This window comes from Scyliorhinus torazame, chromosome 3 (assembly GCF_047496885.1).
Source record: "Scyliorhinus torazame isolate Kashiwa2021f chromosome 3, sScyTor2.1, whole genome shotgun sequence".
NCBI classification, from domain to species: Eukaryota; Metazoa; Chordata; class Chondrichthyes; order Carcharhiniformes; family Scyliorhinidae; genus Scyliorhinus; species Scyliorhinus torazame.
This window is the reverse complement of record NC_092709.1, coordinates 330,860,824-330,875,389: the sequence shown is the minus strand read 5'-3', so window position 1 is coordinate 330,875,389 and position 14,566 is coordinate 330,860,824. Positions and strand designations below refer to the sequence as shown.

General features: G+C 42.7%; 1 protein-coding gene across 1 annotated transcript in view; it reads left to right on the top strand.

Moving 5' to 3' along the window:
- atrn (attractin) overlaps window positions 1-14,566 on the top strand; it is a 471,138-nt gene that overhangs the window by 108,242 nt on the left and 348,330 nt on the right. The window contains exons 6-9 of the mRNA XM_072497666.1: window positions 454-616; window positions 1,871-1,961; window positions 2,807-3,050; window positions 12,619-12,802. Of these exons, the coding sequence (XP_072353767.1) occupies window positions 454-616; window positions 1,871-1,961; window positions 2,807-3,050; window positions 12,619-12,802 (682 nt within the window). The remainder of the gene's footprint in view (window positions 1-453; window positions 617-1,870; window positions 1,962-2,806; window positions 3,051-12,618; window positions 12,803-14,566) is intronic.

Sequence of the window (14,566 nt, the reverse complement as noted above, 5' to 3'; positions counted from 1 at the left end):
ACGTTACTGGTTAAACATGGTTTCCCTTGCACAGATCAAGCTGACTCTTCCCGATTACCTTGCGTTTTTTCCTGAGTGTTCAGCTATAACCTACTTAATGATTGATTCTAGCAGCCCCCCCCCCCCCAAACAGACATCAAGCTAACTGGCCTATTGTTTCTTGCCTCCCAAATAAATTTGATCTGTTGTGTGTGGAATTGGTGATATTTATTGTATTTCTGTCTCGATGGTGTGGCAAGGTGATGCCACAATGTGTTATTGTTAACGGAGGGTGGATATTTGCCAAAACGTGTTTGTTCCGCTCAATATCAATCATTAACGAGGTGGTTATTTTCAGTCCACGGTCAGAAAGTGTTGATGGGTTGCCTTTGAAATGCCTGTTTTTAACGGGTTGGTCATGCACTCTGCAGAAACGTGTTTGTACAGAAATAGTTTTTTTTAAATTCCCTACAGGTCCTGACTGCTCATTGCCTGCTAATCAGCCCTTTTGGGATTGGAAAGAATATGGGGTCCCTATGCTCGCCCGGGCTTCCCATAAGGCAGTCGTCCGTGATGACATGATGTGGGTTATTGGAGGCTATGTGTTTAATTACTCGGAGTACCAGATGGTTGCAGCGTAAGTAGAGCAAATCAATGCACTCTTTTGCTACTAACCTTTTTGAGAACATTGTTTTTGATCAGTTTATCATTGATATAGAATAGAGAATCACTACAGTGCAGAAGGAGGCCATTTGGCCCAACGAGTCTGCACTAACTCTGAAAGAGCACCCTACCCAGGCCCAATTCCCCGTAACCCAATTTAGCATGTCCAATCCACCCACCCTGCACATCTTTGGACTGTGGGAGGAAACCCGAGCACCCAGAGGATACCCATGCAGACACAGTGAGAGAACGTGCAAACTCCACAGTCACCCGAGGTCTGAATTGAACCCAGGTCCCTGGCGCTGTGAGCCAGCAGTGTTAACCACTGTGCCACCGTGCCTCCCCTTTGCATTTTCATGCTGGTGTACCCACTACTCTCTGAATTCATCCCTTTCCCCAGTCCTATTGAAACGTTGAACAGTCCTTCTGGAAGGTTTGAACACCTTTGAAAAATCTGCTCAGTAACTTCACATGACTTTTTCCTGTCGCTAGTGCTTATGTTTCGGAAACAAATTTTTTAAGCATGAATCATCTCCTTTCCCTTTAACCTCGCAGCTTTGTATGATCTTGTGTAGTGTCCGTTAATGTTCTCCAGCTTCTGCAGAAGCAATGTTTCTGAGATATCATTCTTGTTTTGCATTATTTATTAAATAAATCAGATCTGAATACACATGTTCCAAATGGCACTGCTTTACGTTGCAGATTCAGCAAATGTCAGTTTAGTTGACTTTGTTTGATACATTTTTTTTATCCTTCAATTGGGTTTTGCATTCCCAAGTACTTCGCATATGTTGGGTTAATGTACTGCAATGTCTATATTTAATTCATCCAAGCTCTATCTCCATGACCTAAAGTTCATTGCATCTTCCAGCAAACCCCTGTTAATGGGAGCAAATACTGGCAGCAAATGCCCTCTGCTGGATCTACAGTGCCTCTACACTAACTAATTGTTGAATTGTAATCGTGTTTTCACTGAACAGCCTTGTTTTGCATGTCACAAACCGTCTAGAATTATAATGTATGACAGACAGTAAGGTTGGCTCAAGGATGATGCTAGTTCACATTGCAGAAATAGCAGTAATTTACAGTTCTTTGTCCCCATTCCTCCCTCTGTCCCAGATTTGATTTAATTTGGTATCAAACTGTGTTGGAAAATAGAGTTAGTAATAAGAATGGCTGTATAATTTATTTATATGTATATTTTTTCCCCTTTACTTCTTGCCCACAGATATGATCTGAGAGATCTGAAATGGTTTCCATTAAAGAAACCTGCAAACATGGTAGTTGGGAGATATGGGCATTCTGTGGCTTTATACAAGGTAAGAGATTTGCATTTAGCAACATTGGTGTTTCAGAACAAGGAGGCTTGCAGAATTTACTAAGTTTTGTTTGTTCTTTTCGCAATGCAATTTGCATCTAGCAGGATGCTGCCTATCTGTGGAAAGCCCTGGTGCTCCACTTCATCTTCTCCGGCGTGTCCCAGTGTTCCCATTCCCCCAGCAGTCGATTATCCAGGTGTCAGTTGCTGGCAAGTACATGGGAGCCAAGCTGTGCAGAGATGCTGCCACAAATCTTTTTTTTAAATAGTTAAACTGAGGAACTTTGGCGAAGGGACATCTGAGACTTGCCCATCTGAAACCCAGTCTCTCCGGAGCAAATAGAAACTATTCATGGTCACTAACACTTCCCGGCCTTTTGGCTAAGGCCAGAGTAGGATCAAGAATGAGATCAGGTCTATCACCTATTCATGTCAGTGTGGATCTAGTGCATCTCTTTTGTGGGGACCATGAACTGGATTCAATTTGAAATGTAATTGTTTTGTGTAGTAGGCAAGGAGATGAATTAAGGGCTTTGCCCTGTCCACTCTGCGCATTGGCTTTGTAACTCTTGAGAAAGGAATGACATTTTTTTAAAAAACCTAGTAAAAGCTATTTGACGTGTTATTTTGTAGTTACCTTAGGCTACCTCATGGAGTATGCAATCCAGGTCCTGCACAGATATCATTGCAGAGTGCAGAAGATATCTACTACTTTCTCACACCTGAAGCTTACAATGTGACTTCTTTGAAACTGATTTTACTTTGTGTGTTCTATTCGTGTTCCATCTTTATTTTCCTCAATGTAACCAATGCTGATCTTCATTTAGATTTTTTTTTAATTTGTAGGAAAGAATTTATATGTATGGAGGTAAAATCGATTCTACAGGGAACGTCACAAATCAGCTCTGGGTGTTTCACATTCCGAATCAATCATGGGTACAACTGACTCCAAAGGCTAAGCAACAGTACGCCGTTGTAGGCCATTCCGCACATATTGTGCAGTTGAAAGGTGGCAGTGTGGTGATGTTGGTCATTTTTGGGTACTGTCCACTTTATGGATATATCAGCAAAATACAGGGATACAATCTTGGTGAGTACTGACAAGATGAGAACAGCAACCAAAGTTTTTGTTCCCATTTAAGCAGGTTGAAAAGCGGCAGGTAATTTGCTTCAGATATTTGGAAGTATAGTTCTTTGTGCAATGTTTGTATTTCTTTACAGAAAGTGTTCTCTCTCAGGTTGACGGCGTCTGCTGGCTCAATAGAATCTTGCATGCCCATTTGTCTGTTGGGTAAAGAAGATTTGTGGAATAGAAGAATCCAATTCTATCTAAAAGATGCACTGCAGCAACTCAACAAGGCTACTTGACCGCACCTTCCAGACACGCAACCTATATCAAGTCGAAGGATAAGGGCAGCAGGCACATGGGAAGACCACCACCTCCAAATTCCCGTCCCAAGTCAAACTCGCCATTCTGACTTAGAAATATATGTTGTTGCTTCACTGTCAAAGTCCTGGAACTCCCTCCCGAACAGCACTGTGGGTGTCCGGACATCTCACTGACTGCAACAGTTCAGAAAGGTGCCTCCCTGCCACCTTCTCGAGGGCAATTAGGGATGGGCATTACAAATGCTGGCCAAACCAGGAACACCAATGTCCCATGGATGAATTTTAAAAATGCATGAGATTCATTATTGCCTGCTCCTTTACCTAGATTTTACGAATAATCAGTGGTTTGGAAATTTGTGGGAGGAAATGTGAAGGTTGCTGGATTATAACTTGAGATGTAAACGAAGAGCATCACAGCTGGTCATAGGCAGGGAAAAGAGCAAATCTGTATGTTTAGAAATCACAAAGAATTTTGAACAATTTCGCAATCAGAATTATAAACAGAATCGATTATGGAGCTTTTGTGTCCAGTGTACAACCAGGTGCGGATTTTCAGTGACTGCAAAAGACTAAATTCCATTCTATTGAATGTAACCCTGGATTTTTTACTGGCATTTACAGGATCACGTTGCAAGTTGATTTTCTAGGCAAGTTGAAAACCAGTAGCCTTTCTTGGAATAGCCATGTACGAGCTGCTATTTCTCAATCACTGCAGCTGACTTCCAGTAATTGAATGAAGCAAATTGCTTTCCTTTTACACTGGATATATTACTGTGTTCTTTTGAATCTCATTCAGTTTGATCTTCTGTGCTAGTTGTTGTAACCAGATATTAATGGCATATAAAATGCCTGTTGTTTGTAAAATGATTGAATGTTGAGCATGCTTACAATAAATTCAAGAGTGTCACTTTCCTGCACAAATGGGCAGCAGGGACAGCAGACAAACCAAACCAAATTATGATGTCAGTTTTGATGCTAAAGTGAAGCTTTTTCATAGTGTCGTGCTGAGATTGGATCATTGTTTTTATTCAGTCCTGGATTGTGTGTGTCCCTGGCGAAGCCAACATTTATTGTTGTTGAGAAGCTGGTGATTAGCTGTCTTCTTGAATTACTGCAGTCCATATGATGTAGGTAGACCTACAATGCTGTCAGGAAGGAAGTTCAGGATTTTGACCCAGCGACAGTGAAGGAATGGCGATATTGTTTCAAATCAGGATGGTGTGTGACTTGGAGGGGAACATGCAGGTGGTGGTTTCCTCTGTAGCTGCTGCCTTTGTCCTTCTAAATGGCAGAGATTGTGGGTTTGGGAGGTGCTTGCTGCAATGCATCTTGTAGATAGATAGTACACTGCAACCACAATGCGTCGGTGGTGGAGGGAATTAATGTTAAGGCGGTGGCTTCTTTGCTGTGGGTGAGGAGAATGGAGCTGCACTAATCCAGTGGAGAGTAATCCATCACACTCCTGGATGATGCTTCCAGATGATGGGACAGGCTTCAGTGAGTCAGGAAGTGAGGTGCTCACTGCAGAATTCCCAGCATTTGATCAGCCCTTGTAGCCGCAGTGTTTGGCTGGTCTGATTAACTTCCTGGTCAAAGTTGACATCTCTGCCAACCAAAGATGTCAATGTTGGGGATTTGGGCAGGATAACGTACCATATTGTTTGCTGTCAAATATACACATTTCTTGATGTTAATTTGTCAAAAATAGAAGATGCACTTCCTTCAGTGGTTCAATAGTTTTCATTTTATCATGGCTATTCCACACTGTCCGTATAAAACAAATTTGTTGTTGACTTTTTCTTGTAGTCCCTGAAACTACCATTCAGAATGAGTACCGTCTGATGGAAAGTCTCATCATTGTAAGGATCCTGACTGTGCAGTGTTGCACAGGTACCTCATGAGCATGACAATGCTGCAAAAAAAGCCACCCTCATCAAGGCAATTGGAGAGAATTTCATCGCAATCCTGAAGTAATCCATGCCCATCTGCAGCAAGACCTGTACAACAGTCTGTCCATCATCCTGACAGGGAACTATGTCGCCATTCCTTTACTGTCGCTGGGTCAAAATCCTGAAACTCCCTGCCTAATAGTACTGTGGGTGTACCTACACCACGTGGATTGCAGCCATTCACGAAGGTGACTCACGACCACCTTCTGAAAGGCAGTTAAAGTTGGGCAATAAAAGTGTTGACCTAGCAAGTGACACCCACATCCTGTGAAATAATTTTTCAAAATGTCTCCAGATGATGGGCAGACGTTTGTATTTAAAACGGGAAAACAAGGGATGGGATTCGGGTTTTCCTGCGGCCCATTTTACTTGTATGGAAATTGGAGTATTTCCTTCATCCTGCCATTTACTGGCGAGAGAATCCCACTGAGTGGACATTTGTGGAGTCCAGAGATGGATAGTAAACACTTGCCGCATTTGCAAGAGAGATGGCCCGTATGTTCTTGTGCTATGCCATCAGTGTGACTGAACAATGGGAATCAAAGATCCTTTTTTTTAATGTGGATGTGGCGAGATGTTGCTCCAGGCGGTTGATTAAAATTACAGCTCTTTCCCAGTGCTCTTGTTCTTGATTTAACTGTGTTACGATCCCAGTTGTGTGGGAAGATTTCAGAATGGAACCCTGGCACAAAAGATCGTAACTTTTACTTTTGGTTGTGGGAAACATGGAGGAATGGAGTCACATGACCGCTAATTAGCTCAGATCGTGTTTTCGGGATCCTTAAGGGGGAGGGGGAGCAGCCCCAAGTCGTGGTCCACATAGGTACCAACGACATAGGTAGGAAAAGGGATAGGGATGTAAGGCAGGAATTCAGGGAGCTAGGGTGGAAACTTAGATCTAGGACAAATGAGATATCTCTGGGTTGTTACCCGTGCCACGTGCTAGCGAGACGAGGAATAGGGAGAGACGAGTTGAACACGTGGCTACAGGGATGGTGCAGGAGGGAGGGTTTCAGATTTCTGGATAATTGGGGCTCATTCTGGGGTCGGTGGGACCTCTACAAACTGGATGGTCTACACCTGGACCAGAGGGGTACCAATATTCTGGGGGGGAAATTTGCTAATGCTCTTCGGGAGGGTTTGAATTAGTTCAGCAGGGGCTTGGGAACCTGAATTGTAGCTCCAGTATGCAGGAGGTTGAGAGTAGTGAGGTCATGAGTAAGGTTTCAAAGTTGCAGGCGTGTATCGGCAGGCAGGAAGTTGGTTTAAAGTGTCTTCTTCAATGCCAGGAGCATCAGGAATAAGGTGGGTGAACTTGCGGCATGGGTTGGTACCTGGGACTTCGATGTTGTGGCCATTTCGGAGACATGGATAGAGCAGGGACAGGAATGGTTGCTGCAGGTGCCGGGGTTTAGATATTTCAGTAAGCTCAGGGAAGGTGGTAAAAGAGGGGGCGGGGTGGCATTGTTAGTCAAGGCCAGTATTACGCTGGCAGAAAGGACTTTTGATGAGGACTCGTCGACTGAGGTAGTATGGGCTGAGGTTAGAAACAGGAAAGGAGAGGTCACCCTGTTAGGGGTTTTCTATAGGCCTCCGAAAAGTTTCAGAGATGTAGAGGAAAGGATTTCAAAGATGCTTCTGGATAGGAGCGAAAGCAACAGGGTATTTGTTATGGGGGACTTTAACTTTCCAAATATTGACTGGAACGCTATAGTTCGAGTACTTTAGATGGGTCTGTTTTTGTCCAACGTGTGCAGGAGGGTTTCCTGACACAGTATGTAGATAGGCCAACGAGAGGCGAGGCCATTTTGGATTTGGTACTGGGTAATGAACCAGGACAGGTGTTAGATTTGGAGCTAGGTGAGCACTTTGGTGATAGTGACCACAATTCGGTTACGTTTACTTTAGTGATGGAAAGGGATAGGTATATACCGCAGGGCAAGAGTTATATCTGGGGGAAAGGCAATTATGATGCGATGAGGCAAGACTTGGGATGCATCGGATGGAGAGGAAAACTGCAGGGGATGGGCTCAATGGAAATGTGGAGCTTGTTCAAGGAACAGCTACTGCGCGTCCTTGATAAGTATGTACCTGTCAGGCAGGGAGGAAGTGGTCGAGCAAGGGAACCGTGGTTTACTAAAGCAGTCGAAACACTTGTCAAGAGGAAGAAGGAGGCTTATGTAAAGATGAGACATGAAGGTTCCGTTCGGGCGCTCGCGAGTTACAAGTTAGCTAGGAAGGACCTAAAGAGAGAGCTAAGAAGAGCCAGGAGGGGACATGAGAAGTCTTTGGCAGGTAGGATCAAGGATAACCCTAAAGCTTTCTATCGATCTGTCAGGAATAAAAGAATGACTAGGGTGAGAGTAGGGCCAGTCAAGGACAGTAGTGGGAAATTGTGCTTGGAGTCCGAGGAGATAGGAGAGGTGCTAAATGAATATTTTTTGTCTGTATTCACACAGGAAAAAGATAATGTTGTCGAGGACAATACTGAGATTCAGGCTACTAGACTAGAAGGGCTTGAGGTTCATAAGGAGGAGGTGTTAGCAATTCTGGAAAGTGTGAAAATAGATAAGTTCCCTGGGCCGGATGGGATTTATCCTAGGATTCTCTGGGAAGTTAGGGAGGAGATTGCTGAGCCTTTGGCTTTGATCTTTAAGTCATCTTTGTCTACAGGAATAGTGCCAGAAGACTGGAGGATAGCAAATGTTGTCCCCTTGTTCAAGAAGGGAAGTAGAGACAACCCCGGTAATTATAGACCAGTGAGCCTTACTTCTGTTATGGGCAAAATCTTGGATAGGTTTATAAGAGATAGGATGTATAATCATCTGGAAAGGAATAATTTGTGAAGGGTAGGTCGTGCCTCACAAACTTTATAGAGTTCTTTGAGAAGGTGACCAAACAGGTGGTTGAGGGTAAAGCAGTTGATGTGTATATGGATTTCAGTAAAGCGTTTGATAAGGTTCCGCACGGTAGGCTACTGCAGAAAATACGGAGGCATGGGATTCAGGGTGATTTAGCAGTTTGGATCAGAAATTGGCTAGCTGGAAGAAGACCAAGGGTGGTGGTTGATGGGAAATGTTCAGACTGGAGTCCAGTTACTAGTGGTGTACCACAAGGATCTGTTTTGGGGCCACTGCTGTTTGTCATTTTTATAAATGACCTGGAGGAGGGCGTAGAAGGATGAGCGAGTAAATTTGCAGATGACACTAAAGTTGGTGGAGTGTTGGACAGTGCGGAAGGATGTTACAAGTTACAGAGGGACATAAATAAGCTGCCGCGCTGGGCTGAGGGCTGGCAAATGGAGTTTAATGCAGAAAAGTGTGAGGTGATTCATTTTGGAAGGAATAACAGGAAGACAGAGTACTGGGCTAATGGCAAGAGATTCCTGGCAGTGTGGATGTGCAGAGAGATCTTGGTGTCCATGTACATAGATCCCTGAAAGTTGCCACCCAGTTTGAGAGGGTTGGTAAGAAGGCGTATGGTGTGTTAGCTTTTATTGGTAGAGGGATTGAGTTTAGGAGCCATGAGGTCATGTTGCAGCTATACAACACTCTGGTGCGGCCGCATTTGGAGTATTGCGTGCAATTCTGGTCGCCGCATTATAGGAAGGATGTGGAAGCATTGGAAAGGGTGCAGAGGAGATTTACCAGAATGTTACCTGGTATGGAGGGACGATCTTATGAGGAAAGGCTGAGGGACTTGAGGCTGTTTTCGTTAGAGAGAAGAAGGTTAAGAGGTGACTTAATTGAGGCATACAAGATGATCAGAGGATTTGATAGGGTGGACAGAGAGCCTTTTTCCTCGGATATGATGTCTTGCACGAGGGGACATAGCTTTAAATTGAGGGGAGATAGATATAGGACAGAGGTCAGAGGTAGGTTCTTTACTCCGAGAGCAGTAAGGGTGTGGAATGCCCTGCCTGCAACAGTAGTGGACTCGCCAACACTAAGGGCATTCAAATGGTCATTGGATAGACATATGGATGATAGAGAATAGTGGAGATGGGCTTTAGAGTGGTTTCACAGATCGGCGCAACATTGAAGGCTGAAGGGCCCTCAATGTTTACAAAGAAAAAAAACATTTGTTAAACATTAAAAGTTTGACTATAATAGTTTTCAAAAATGATACCACGCTCCTGAACCAAATGGCCGACGCCACTCAACCGATCTTTTGTGGATTTCTTACCACAATACCCCCAGATGATTGTCACTTGTGGGTTTCCAATCTCCACTCCCAGAAAGCGGGCTTTCAAATCTTCTTTCAAACAATGTCTTATGTCAGCTGTTTTCATGAAAAATCAACTTAAGGTTTCCAACTATGCTTTCAGACAAAGCTTCTGCTTAAGGACTCCAGCCACAGATTTTCCACCTTGCCTTTCAGATTTCCATTGTTCAAAACACTTTTACACAAAGTTAGGTCCTCAGACCCCAGTAGAATACTACTGCTTCAAACACAGAATACAGGGACACCAAACCGTACGATTGTTTCAGATATGTGGCTTATCTATAGCCAGCCTCATCAGCTCTTCTCAGGTCTGACTTTAACTTCCATAAGCAGTATTCTATTCCCAAAGGCAGTTCCTCTTTGATCCTTTTTACTTCAATATTCCTGGATCTTCTTTTCCATTCCCTGGTTTCTGGAACTAACTGCCCTTTAGTTTTCCTGGAACTTGCTTTCATGCACCATTGAATGGCTTTTCTGTTTCAAGCAGAGCTGAGAGCTGTTCACCCTCTCACTTCCTAGGTCCAACTGCTAATTAATTCAGCCAAAACTACCCAAAAAGCTTTCCTACCCTAAAGGGGCCCTTGGTAACTAAGCATGACTATATATTTCTCCCAGCTTGTTTACTTTTCACACCGTAACCCCCTCAGCACAATAGAAGCACAGTTTTATCGAAACCTAAAAAAAACCCAGATGAACGTACCTTTGTTTAACATGAATCTAACAATTGGTTTACCCATCCTTACACAGAAATAAATTAACCCACTTATATCTATACCTTATTTTTAATATTTAACAATACAAATATACTTTGTTTAAAATTACCTCTGCTTTCCTGAAAACTGTTAATTGTACAGTAATTGAGTATTTCATAGAATCATAGAATTTGCAGTGCAGAAGGAGTCTGCACCGTCTCTTAGAGCACACCCCACTTAAGCCCACGCCTCCACCCTATCCCCGTAACCTCACCTAACTTTTTGGACACCTGACCTGCACATCTTTGGACTGTGGGAGTAAACCGGAGCACCTGGGGGAAACCCATGCAGACACTGAGAGAAAGTGAAAACTTCACACAGACAGTCACTCGAGGCTGGAATTAAACCCGGGTCCCTGGTGCTGTTCAGGAAGCGGTGCTAACCACCGTGCCACCTTGCCACCTCTATTTAATTGTATATAGGCATTGTGTTCCTTTATTTCGGAGCAGGCTAAAACTGTAGTTGGATTTAGCGCTGTATGCTTAACTGACGCATGCCTCTTTAAGTAACGTGTAAAAGTCAGGCTCCAGTTTATTAGCTGGAATGTTACTTCTAGATCTGATTGCTTCATAATTGCATTATATCAAAAGCAAAATTTATTTTACTGGGACTCTGTTTTCCAGGATTTCTCTAATATTTTAAATGCTTCCAAATGTGCAAACCTTCAACAAAAGGCCATTTAATCATATTTTCAAATCAATCTGAACATATTGCATCAACCATTCTTCATGGCATTGGTCAGACCTCTAAATGGCATGTGTTGGCAAGGTGAAAAATGATGAGCTCATTGGTGTTGCTGGCTGATGTGGAGCATTTTCTGCTTGGATCATGATTTTGTCTGCAGGTGGTGTGATTTGGGCAGTTGGTTCATTGGAATCTTTGTTGAGATCACTTTGGAACCTAGTCTAGCCCATAGATAAACTTAGAATGGACGAACAAGCAAAGTTACTCTTCCATAAGATTGTGAAATGGCCATGTTCCAAAGATGAGTTTTGGGAAAAGGTTTGCTGGGGATTCAGTGGATTCATTTGGTTTATGTGGATAAGGGAGTGTTTTATTTTAAATATTAAATTGAGCACTTGGAGAATTCTGTCTTTCTTGAAGGAACTGCGAACCAGTGCTGATTACTGGTATTTTCCCTAGTAACCATTGTGGTTATGTTACATGACACTAAGTGTCAACAGACTACCTAACTACCTTGCTTTTGTACATCCAATCCATCTTTGCCCAACGTATACACAGTTAGCATTTGTAATGGGTTTTGCTGGATTGTGACTGCACTAATTAGTGACTAGAATTTATTTTTACAGCAAGAATGGTTAGATTGTGGAGTACTTTACCACAAGCCATTATTGAAACAGAGTTCATATTAAAGGCCAAGGGGATTGTGCAGAAGTGCAGTGTGGGGAGTGAAAACATTGGGCCAAATCTTCACTCTCAAGAAGGTGGATGGGGGAAGGAGTCATAAGTTAAAATTTAAGACATATGGTCTGCAACATGAATCTGTAAAAATAAATTCTAGTCACTAATTAGTGCAGTCACAATCCAGCAAAACCTATTACAGATGCTAACTGTGTATACGTTGGGCAAAGATGGATTGGGTGTTAAAAAAGCAATAATGTTAGATAGTCTGTTGACACTTTAGTGTCATGTAACATAACCACAATGGTTACTAGGGAAAATACCAGTGATCAGCACTGGCGCTCTTCTTGTTTTTAGATAATTGGTCTGAGGGTGACCAATCAGTTTTCAAAAGGTGGGTCAGTCACTTGAAGCATTTTAATAAAACTGCCTGCCTTAATTTTAACCACAATTTTATTTTCGGCTGCAAATGGCTGGGTACCCAGCAGATGAAAAAGGACCGAATCCATGAAGCAAGTACCTTCACAGCATTCTGTTTCTTCCAGGCCCAACAAGCTCCATGTTGCCTATCGGTTATTGGAGACACTGCCTCCCCTGACCACCATCGGAACCCCCTACTAAATTGACCTACCTCTCAAGTTCGCTTGTCTGCAGTTCTGTGCTGTTGGCTTTCCTGTTTCATTGAGGAAATTAAGGCCCAGTAGTGCACAGTGGGGCTGGTCTGAGTATAATTTCATGTTGAAAATGACTTGCTTGGAAAAAAAAACCCTGCTGCGTTTAATCCTTTTCGAAGAAAATGAAAGGCTATGCTGAGAAAGCAGGGGAAAGGGACTTGGCATTTAATTATTAGCAGGCAACTCCTGCGTAACTTTACCTCCTTTTCTGTTGTGATGTAGACCCATTATATTTCAAGATTCAACATGAATGTTGATTGTGTTTGAGGATATGACTTTGAATAATATGCATTTTTTTCTGAAAACAGGTAAAAATACATGGTATATACAGCAAACAAATGGGGCCTTGGTTCAAGGAGGATATGGTCACAGCAGTGTTTTCGACCCCGAGTCAAGGGGAATTTACATTCATGGTGGATACAAAGCTGTCAGTGCGAACAAGTATGGCCTTACTGATGACCTGTACAAGTATGATGTGGATACAAGTACATGGTGAGTGTTTCCAATGAAATTGAGTGCAAGTGGATGATGTTTTTTCCATGAGTTTTGCCAGAAGTAGCATTTGCCTTGAATCCATTGAAGCATAATTTTCACCTTAATGGAAAACCCCTTTCCATGCAAGGTGGTCACAAAAAAATGTTGATGCTGAAGTGATCTTTGCAATCATGTGATCCATGAGTTGAAAAGATAGGATCAGCTCATTGTCATGATAGGGAGATATTTGCAACTTGGGTCCAGAATGTAGCAGGCAATTTAGGGGTTAAACAGACTTAAAGAGAAGACTGCTAGCTGCAGACTCGGAAGGATACAACCATAGCCTGAGTTACCATGGTCTCATTCTGACGTAACCTCGTTACCAGGATACCCCGTACAACCAGGATGATCTGCTCAAGATCCATTGTCATTCAGGACAACCTTGTTTGACAAGCCATTATCCCATTACAGTGTCTGATGACCTATTTGTCCGTTAATGGAAAGGGAGTTGCATATGAATGGCATAGTTCTTGTCTTTTTTGTAAATGGGAGTGGGCAATCAAGCAGTCCAAATTACAGTTGATAGTTCCAGTCTGGACATGCCAGAAGGGGACCTTTGTTTGAAGGGCTGGGCGGAGCTTGGGGAGAGAGAGAGTCTTGATTTGGAACAGGCAAAGGGAGAAGGATGCAAGCAGCCTTTGAAGCTGTTAGGAAAACGCCAGAGAGAAGGCTTTAGAAAAGGGTTCTGAACAAATGTCCCTAAAAGGAGAAATATTGCCTCCTCAATGCAAGTGTTGCCTTTGCCTGAATGTGTAAGTGGGATGAGAGCTGTATTTGTGAAAAGTGCTGTTTGATGGTAACTAATGTTAAGGTTAAGAAACTGCATGTAATCTGTTAGTGTCAGTGTGAAGCTTAAAGGTTTCAATATTGTTTTCTTTTTGTTTTAATAAAGGATGTTTATAAAATAACCAAGCCCTATTTCTTATATTATCACTCCCGGAACGAATCGATCTTTGTGCACTGTCTTAAAACGCGCTGCTTCAATCTCTTGGCCATTGTTGATGGCTGACGAGGCGTCTGTAACATCATGGGCAGATTAGAAAATAACAGTCTAATCATAGGCAATCAGCATTGATTTATTAAAGAGAGTGCACCTGATATTTCAATGCCATTGAATAGTTTGCAGTTGTATAGATGAAAGGAAAGTTATGTATTGGTGTATTTTAGAAGGACTTATTGTTAAAAATGAAGTCCTGTGTTGATGACTGGGATGTAGCCCAGGACGAGGAGACAAGCTGAGAGGACGGAGCAGCGCTCCGAAAGCTAGTGACATCGAAACAAGCCTGTTGGACTTTAACCTGGTGTTGTAAGACTTCTTATTCAGTTTACAGTTTTTTGTATTTGTGTGATTTGGGTGACTTTGGCAAGGCTGCACATAGGCCTATCCATGTATATCCTCTGATGGTGCTGTGCTGTTACCGTGAATTGCTGCAGTTTCTGTGGCAGTGAATCCAGCCCCCTTCTGATTTTAAATAACACTTACCAAATCTTCCCTCAACCATCTCCAAGGAAAAGTGTTCTCTTATCTATCTCCATAACTGAAGTTCCTCATCCTGAGAACTATTCTCATAAATCTTCTCCCCACCCCCTCCAATGCCTTCGCATCCTACTAAAGTGTGTTGCCTTGAACTGAATACAATACTCCTAGTTGAGGCCAAACTAGTGTTTTATACAGGTTTAACATAACCACCTTGCTTTTGTACTCCATGCCTCTATTAATAA